General features: G+C 44.2%; 1 protein-coding gene across 2 annotated transcripts; it reads left to right on the top strand.

The window, feature by feature from the left end:
• Positions 1-1224: 1224 nt before the first annotated feature.
• On the top strand, positions 1225-5816 carry LOC118679619 (HLA class II histocompatibility antigen, DR alpha chain). 2 transcript variants are annotated; one of them, XM_036356573.1, is made up of 5 exons: positions 1225-1392; positions 3268-3513; positions 3955-4236; positions 4507-4672; positions 5437-5816. In XM_036356573.1, the coding sequence occupies exons 1-4, from the start codon at positions 1311-1313 to the stop codon at positions 4659-4661; spliced, it is 765 nt and encodes a 254-aa protein (XP_036212466.1). In that variant the 5' UTR covers positions 1225-1310; the 3' UTR covers positions 4662-4672; positions 5437-5816. The 2 variants fall into 2 exon arrangements, with proteins under 2 accessions (XP_036212466.1, XP_036212467.1); XM_036356574.1 differs by having other exon boundaries at positions 4507-4681.
• The last annotated feature ends 2635 nt before the right edge of the window (positions 5817-8451 follow it).

Genomic DNA, 8451 nt, shown 5'->3' with positions numbered 1-8451 from the left:
AAGGTCTCTGGATCCCAGCCCTTTCTATGTGTAGTTTCATTTTCTTTTGTATTGCACTATGTTTTTAAAAACATGAAGGTCAGTGTGTCTTGACTTTCAGTATTCTCAATAGTAAACATCAAAATTGAGTCTTTGGATCAGAACTTCATAACCTTATGACACGAGGAAGTAATGGCACAGCCCTCCTGCAGCTCATCCCCATCACTCCCAGTAAAGTTAGCTCTGCCCAATCCACTTCAGCCTACTCCCCAGCCCAAGTCGTCAAGAGAGGAGTGTCCCCCACAGTCTACTCCATCTCTGGTCATAGGTAAGATGGTAGGCATTGGTAAAACATAGCCCCTTAATAGTTCACTGTTTTCAGCAACCATTATCCATTTCCACCCCCCTCCATTTTGGGGAGTGTTGAAACTCAGTTTCTTTTTCAGAGTTCCCTAAGGATAGTACAGTGCCAGGGATCCTAACTCTTGAAGAGCTGGCCATCTTGGAGTCTAGGACACTGAAGGAGAAGCCTGAAGCAATAAGAAACTCCTTAAGCCCTAGCCAGTGTGGCTCAATGGATAGAGCATTGACCTGAAAACCAAAGGGCCCAGGGTTCGATTCTGGTCAAGGGCACATACCTTGGTTACAGGCTCCTTCCTGGACCAGGCCCTGGTAGGGGCTTGTGCAGGAGACAACCAGTCAATGTGTTTCTCTCGCATAGACGTTTCCCTCTGTCTTTCCCTCTCTTTTCCACTCTCCCTAAAAATCAATGGAAAAATATCCTCAGGTAAGGAATAACAACAACAACAAAAGAAGAAGCAGCTCCTTAAGTGAAGCTGTCCTCCACAAGATTTGGGGATTCTCCTTAGCCTGATAATTTACCTTCTTTTTAGATGATTTGTTGTATCTTAAAAGCTCCCTAGCTGTCACAGCACAGATGCATGATCTGACACTAACTCTCACTTTAGGTTTTTTTATTGATTATCTTCTCACTATGTGCTTCAGGTATATCCCTTTCTAGAACTTGTATCGGGATGGAAAAGTGTGAGTGATTGCCTAACATTCTCAAAAACTTATTTTTTGTTGTTTTCTGTTCATTTGTTTAAGAAATTTAACTTTTAATCTATCTCCTTTCCCAGACCCTTTACAAAAGTCCTTTCCTTAGCAACAGAGGTGTCATCTTAAAACACTGTGCTGATTGGCTGCAGCTCAACTGATTTGAATTTTAATCAATCCGACACTATTTCACACTACATTCCCCTGTTTTATTCCTATCTGTTCAGCTCCACTCTTGAGCTCTGCTGACCCCCATCAAAGCACTCAAGAAGAAAATGGCCATAATTGGAGACTCAGTGTTGGGATTTTTCATCACAGTGGGCCTGGTGTGCCTTCAGGAATCATGGGCCATCAAAGGTAAGTGCTGAGAGCATCATAACTGGGGAGAACAAGCGCTGAGAGCATTGTGAAGTGTGGAAAGACGCTATTTGAAGTGAAAGAGACATTTTATAGGTATTCTGTGGGTCTAAATCTAAAAGTGTAATAAGTTGAAGATGGAAGAGTTCTCTTCTCACCACAATTTGAAGTCAGTCAAATTTAGCTTAGACGAGCAAACCTGAGCTGTAAATTTCTTTGGGGTAAGGCAAACTTGAGGAAGAAATCTTGTCTGGAAGGCACTAGCAAGCTGCCTCTCTAGGCTTTAATTTCTCTTTCTAGATAATTAGTAAAATTGAAAACCTCACACAACATTGTGAGGATTAAATGAGAAAATGTGAGAGGTTCTTAGCTGGACACCCGGTAGTTGCTTTTTTGGCATGTGGATCCTGTCAGGATATTTTGAGCAATGACATTTTGGGGAAGATCACTAGAAAGGAAAGTCACCGAAAAATAACAGTCTTCCCAAGGGAGGGGGAGGACAGGTGTGCCGATATGAGCTGCATTTAATTTACTGCCCCCGGGACAGTGACAGGCCCTCCTTACTGGATCTTACAATGATCTTTGATCACTGCTACTTAGTGGCTTTCCAAGAGAGTAGAAAAATGAGTAAGGAATTGAACAGCTGATGTTCTCTGCCATCTCCTAAGCGGACATTGTGCTGTAGTGAAGGTGTTTTTGAGAAGAAATACCTTTCACCCAGGCGACCACTGCAGAGGGTGGCAGGCACTGGAATAAAGGAATAGCCCAGCTCCAATATCCATGATGGCAACTGTAGGTTTCTATTGCCCAGAAAGAGCCATACATGGGGATGCATATCTGGAAAGAGAGAGGCTCTTCCCTTGGGTTGGGAAGAGGCAACTAGAATGTGTGTGTGTGTGTGTGTGTGTGTGTGTGTGTGTGTGTGTGTGTGTGTATACACGTGAATACATAGCTGCAAATGCTAAGTAAATCCCTGGCTTTATCCATACACAGTCAGACTTTCAAACCCCCCTCTCCTCTACACACACCATGGAGGCTGCATACTCTCCAGTTTTAACTTTCTTACTTCAAATTGATTACGCCCTTGGTATAAATTAGGCTCAATATCAACCATATAGAATAGACCCCATAATGACAGTCTCAATATAAGGATCTTTGAGACATAAGGTTCATTGCCAAATACAGTTCTTCCCTCAGAGTACCCATGGTGTGGGTGCAGATCCAGGAAAGTGGGTGCTCTACAAGGTCTCAATCTTAATTTCCCAGGTACCTCAGGCCCCAGTGTTATTTTCCCTGGGTGTAGTCCCTAAATACAAACCAGTTTCTGACCCTAAAGTGCTTGTTATAGGCCTGATGATGTACTAAGAAATTACTTAACTAGTCTGATTTAAATTAAAAACAAACCCATGGAAGAAGCAAAACCATAAAAGAAAATAATTTTAAAATTACACATAAGGAGGTGAAATAATCTGCTCATGATCACTAGGTTGGTAAGTAGCTGAATAAGAATTCAAATGCTAATCTGATTTCAGAGTTCAGAACCCAACCTTTTAGGAGCTGCTGCTGGATTTCCGTGGGGATCATTCCTTAGCTAGTGACCTGGAGGCCAACCACAGCTTCACAAGAAGCAGGCTTCTCAGTCCATTTCCTTCGATCCACCCTCTCTAACAGGCCCCTTAATTTCTCCCTCCTTCTCTGTTCAACACAAAAATGCTTCACCCAGCACTCATCGTCCCATTCATCCCTACTCTCCATCACTTCTTCCCTCCTCTTGGCCTACCCTTCACCCCTGCTGCCCACATGTGTGTCTCACAACCTGGGTTCCTCATCTCTCTCGGCTTGTTCCAACCCTAACTCCCTTTTCTACCTTTTCAGAGGATCATGTGATCATCCAGGCCGAGTTCTACATGAAACCTGATGAGTCAGGAGAGTTTATGTTTGACTTTGACGATGATGAGATTTTCCACGTGGATATGCAAAAGAAGGAGACAGTCTGGCGGCTTAAAGAATTTGGTCAATTTGCCAGCTTTGAGGCTCAGGGTGCATTGGCCAATATCGCTGTGGACAAAGCCAACCTGGAAACTATGATAAAGCGCTCCAATAACACCCCGAACTCCAACGGTACCTCTCCCTGCTGCACCTCTAGATGTGGGAATCGTAGCTTTTAAATAGACGCTTCAGCTCTTTTTGTTGTATTATTGTGAATGACTTTCCCTTCTGGGGGCCTCACCTTGCCACATCAAGCCTTAAATTCTAATGCTACAGGCCCAACTACTTCATGGGGCTTTCCATTTTCTGGTCATTTCCTCACATCTTGTCTGCCATCCACTGTCATTCAAAAAGTTACTGCCCTGAATCTATGCTTGGGAGGCCAGGAATGAAGTCCTTGGATACCTTATACCTCAATAGTGGTTACAGCTTATGGGTGAACGTGTCAGAGATGGGTACCTGACTCCGTGGCATAGATTCTCAGGGCACAATATCAACTTCTTTTCAGTTTTAGAGAGAGAGGGAGGGGCCAGCCTAAGCAAGGAAGGCTAACTTCTGTCACGTGTCCCCCAGTACCTCCAGAGATGACTGTGTTCCCGAACAACCCTGTGGAACTGGGAGAGCCCAATATCCTCATCTGTTTCATTGACAAGTTCTCCCCACCTGTGGTCAATGTCACGTGGCTTCGAAATGGGAAACCTGTCACAACCGGAGTGTCAGAGACAGTCTTCCTGCCCAGGCAGGACCACCTTTTCCGCAAGTTCTACTATCTCCCCTTCCTGCCCTCCAATGACGACGTCTACGACTGCCAGGTGGAGCACTGGGGTTTGGAGGAGCCTCTTATCAAGCACTGGGGTATGGACCATCCTTCACCTCCTTTATAGTTTGTGTTTCCTTCTGTGATGCATGTGTCTGCTCCTTTGGGACTCAGAATCACTGAACTACTCCATAACAGCTCTGTAATTCCTGGTCTTGTCTTCTCCCATTATCCAGCGTTCCTCGCTTTCTAACTTGTCATTCCCTCACTGCATCATTGTGTCTTCCTCTTCTTTAGGTGATTAATAACCATTGTATTGACTTAGGACCACATTCATTACCTCTGTACTTTGTTTTCTATTTCCCCAGAGTTTGAAGCACAAACCCCGCTCCCAGAGACAACAGAGAACGTGGTGTGTGGCCTGGGCCTGGTTGTGGGTCTGGTGGGCATCATCGTTGGGACTGTCCTCATCATCAAGGGCGTGCGCAAGGGCCATGCTGCTGAACGCCGAGGGCCGCTGTGAGGCTCTTGCAGGTGGGTTTGGTGAGTTCAGAGGAAGACATGGGTGGGGTCATCAAGGGAAGGAAACAGAGTGGGGAAAAGGACATGTGATGCCTAGGGGAAAGGTTGGGAAAGGTCATAGCTCTTGACTTACCTTTGCTGGGACAGAATCAGACATAGGCCTTGTCTGATATCCCAAAGCTTCAAGCTTGGCCATTTGGATATTTATAACATCATTTGCACGCCATACAAAATTATCAACTGAAAAATTAGCCTGCTGTATTTGGTCAAACATTTAATTAATTCACCCCTAATGCCTTGGCAGGGCCAGGCCAAATGATTCTGTGGACCTTATATCGCTCATAGACCAGATGGTCCCTACCCCTGACATAAACATTCAGTCTTAGGAATTATCTCCAGACCTAACACTACTGTTTAACATTAGAATAGGAGGTCCGGTGGTCTAGGAAAGTTAGCTTCAAGATTTGGGCACTTCCTGGCTTACATTTTCTGAGGCAGGCCATCAGATAAAAAGTATTTCCACAGTTTGGCTCTTTGGGGGTCAGTGTGGATTTATTGTTTTTGTCCCTCCAATCTGAAAAGTGGTGTCAGGGTTCTAAGAGAAGGTAAAGCATAGTTTGCTCATCTATGCAGTTCATGTTTGAAAAGTTGTATTTACTAGAGGTCAGATGATTATTAAGAGACTTTTCATAGTCAACGGATTAAGGGAGAAGGGGAAGGAATCTGAAGGTAAGTGCTCAAATATTCATCTTTAAAAATTATGTGTCCTCCTACAGGTAATGGACTTTCTTAAGGAGAAGATCAATGAAGAGATTTCTGCTTTATATTTTTACAAACCTGACACTTCTCCAGTTGCTCCCCTTAGTGAGGACAACCATTCTTCAGCACTTTCCAACCTCAAAGTCAGTCTAAGAGTAGCGATGCCATCTTGATCTCTCCATATTCCGGGATTTAGTTGGGCTGCCCTGTCCATTGCCCCTTTCTATATCTGTTTTCCCTCCATTTCCCGTTATCTTCTTTACTATCAGCATGCAGTGCCCCTGCAATAGGCCCCATAAGATCTTTTCTTTGCTATGAAAACATCTGTATATTTCTTGCTTGGGATTTCAAACTGTGATTGTGGTTTTTCTAAATACAATAAACTATTCCAGGCGGAGTTTTTGGGTGTCTGAGCCAGTTCTGCACAGGGGCTGGGGAATATGTGACCCTTCATCCTCTGTAATTGATACCCAGGTTCATTAGGGTGTGGTCTCAGTCAGAGGTCTATATGGAATCCAGTTGCTATGGCCCAGTCCTCATCTGGAAAACTCTAGAGGGAGGTTTGTTGGGAGATCTCTAACGGGCAACCAGTTCAGAATTTGGTTTTGGTTCTTGAGCCTCCAAGTCAGGGGTCCTCAAACTTTTTAAACAGGGGGCCAGTTCACTGTCCCTCAGACCGTTGGAGGGCCTGACTATAGTCAAAAAACAAAAAAAAAACAAAAACTATGAACAAATTCCTATGCATACTGCACATATCTTATTTTGAAGTAAAAAAACAAAATGGGGACAAATACAATATTTGTACTTGCAAGTGGCCCACGGGCCGTAGGTTGAGGACCCCTGCTCCAAGGCAATGAAACATCTGGATCTTCAGTAGAATGGGTCTCAACACCTAGGGTTTGGCCTCTGATAATAGAGGTGAGAAAGTGTGAGGAGAAGAAGGGGTGCAGGGAGAGATAATCCTCTCACTTAGCAATACATATTTCAGGTTTCTCCATGTTTTTTCATAGCCTAAAACTCATTTCTTTTTGTCACTGCATAATACTTAATTGTGTGGATGTACCACAGCTTATTTATCCATTCATCTATTGAATGACATTTTTGTTACTTCAAGACTTGGTAATTGTAAATGAAGCTGCTGTAAGCATTTATGTGCGGGGTTTTGTGTCGACAAAGTTTTCAACTCATTTGAGTGAATCCCTGAGACTGTGGTGGCTGCATCAATGGTAAGGTCTGTACAGCTTCGTAAGAAACCAGCGGTGTCTTGCAAAGTGACTGTACCACTTTGTATTCCCACCACAAATGAATGAGTCCCTTGCTAATATTTTGAGGGCTCTGAATTTTATCTAGAAAGCTAATTTTTAAAAACTTTTTATTTGAACTAATTATAGATTCACAGGAAGTTGGAAAGGCAGTACAGAGAGCTGCTGTGTACCCTTTCCCAATTTCCCCAAATGGTATATTTTAAGAAACTATAGTACAGTATCAAAACCAGGAAACTGATATTGTACATGGTGTGCACACAGTTCTATTGCTATGTTTTACCACATTTTAGATTTGTGTAGCCACCACCACAATCAAGCACAGTCTCTGTGTTCCTTTAGCACCGAGATCTCCCTCATGCTCCCCTTCAGAGTTCCAACCACTTCCCTCCAGACACCATCCCCTGGCATCTGACTTCCGCTGATCTGCTCTCCATCTCTATAATGTTATGCGTTTGAGAAGGTCAGGTAAATGGAGTCAGACAGAATGTGACTTTCTGCGTCTGGCTTATCTCACTTTGCATAACGCCCTCCAGAGCGCTCCAGGTTGCTGGGCGGATCCACAGTTGGTTCCCCTTTACTGCTGAGTAGTGTCCCACAGTGTGGCTGCACCGCAGCTTGTCTGTCCACCTACTGAAGGGCCCCGCTGCTGTTTCTCCTCTGGGGCTGTTATAAATAAAGCTTCTGTGACCATTTGTGTAACATTACTGTGTGAACGTGAGTTTCCATTTCTCTGGCATTAATGTACTGAAGTGTGACCACTGGGTCGTGTGGGAAGTGTATGTTTCATTTTTTAAGAAACTGCCAACCTCTTTTCCCAGAGGAGTTGCGCTGCTCTACATCCCCACCCTCGGTGCAGGAAGATTCAGTTTCTCACCAGCATTGTGCATTGTCAGCACTTTATGCTTTGGCTGTTTTCACAGTGGTGCATTATCATGTTCTCCTTCTGCATTTCTGTCATGGCTGCTGCTGTTCACATCATTCTGTGTGTGCTCATCTGCCGTCTGGGTGTCCTCTGCTGGGTGTTCCTGTCTTACGCCCATTTGACATTGGGTGTTAGTGAGCAGTTAGGAGAGGCCTTTATATATTCTACACGCATGCCTTTGTAATATTTGGGGAGTGCAAATATTTTTCTCTGCCTATAGGTTATCTTTTCATCCTCTTAACAGAATTTTTGCAGAACATTTTTAATTTTGATGAAGCCCCAGTTATTGCTGTTTTCCTCTTATGGTTTATGCTTTAGTGTCACGTCTAAAAAGTCCTTACCAATCTATCCCTTCGTCCCAAAGGTTTCCTGTGTTTTCTTCTAAAATGTTTATATTTTATATTTGCATTTTTGACCCAGCCCTGGTTGAGTGGCTCAGTTGTTTGTGATACCATTTTAATTAGCTAATTATTAAAAGGAGCAGAGGAAAGGCCAGACATTACAGGCATGTTCCCTGCAAGACATTGGGGGAAGAGGACTGGACAAGGGAAGATAGGCGCATGCCCAGTAAAGGTGGGATGACATAGGGAAGGTGCTCGCTTGCTGTCAGTCACACCTGGGGACAGAGATGGTTGGCCAGATGGGCGTGGTCACTGCAAGCAGCGGAAATTTGGGATATTTAATCCCTTGAACCACATGGTTCCCAGCCACGTGGACCCCACACTAATGGGCTAATGGACTGCAGCTAGCCTGATGCTGAACTGGACCTGACTCCAACATAGAATGGAAACTCTGGACACTGGCTTTGCTTCTAGCTTTCCCGAAAGCCCAGCTGTACTTCTTCT

Source organism: Myotis myotis, unplaced genomic scaffold (assembly GCF_014108235.1).
Source record: "Myotis myotis isolate mMyoMyo1 unplaced genomic scaffold, mMyoMyo1.p scaffold_m19_p_26, whole genome shotgun sequence".
NCBI classification, from domain to species: domain Eukaryota; kingdom Metazoa; phylum Chordata; class Mammalia; order Chiroptera; family Vespertilionidae; genus Myotis; species Myotis myotis.
This window is presented reverse-complemented; position numbering and strand designations above follow the sequence as displayed.

Bases quoted from the DNA above. Each gene is read 5' to 3' on its own strand.
- LOC118679619 (XM_036356573.1), top strand. From the start codon at position 1,311: ATGGCCATAATTGGAGACTCAGTGTTGGGATTTTTCATCACAGTGGGC. The intron at 1,393-3,267 runs GTAAGTGCTGAG...CTACCTTTTCAG, and splicing joins GGAATCATGGGCCATCAAAG to AGGATCATGTGATCATCCAG. The intron at 4,237-4,506 runs GTATGGACCATC...CTATTTCCCCAG, and splicing joins GCCTCTTATCAAGCACTGGG to AGTTTGAAGCACAAACCCCG.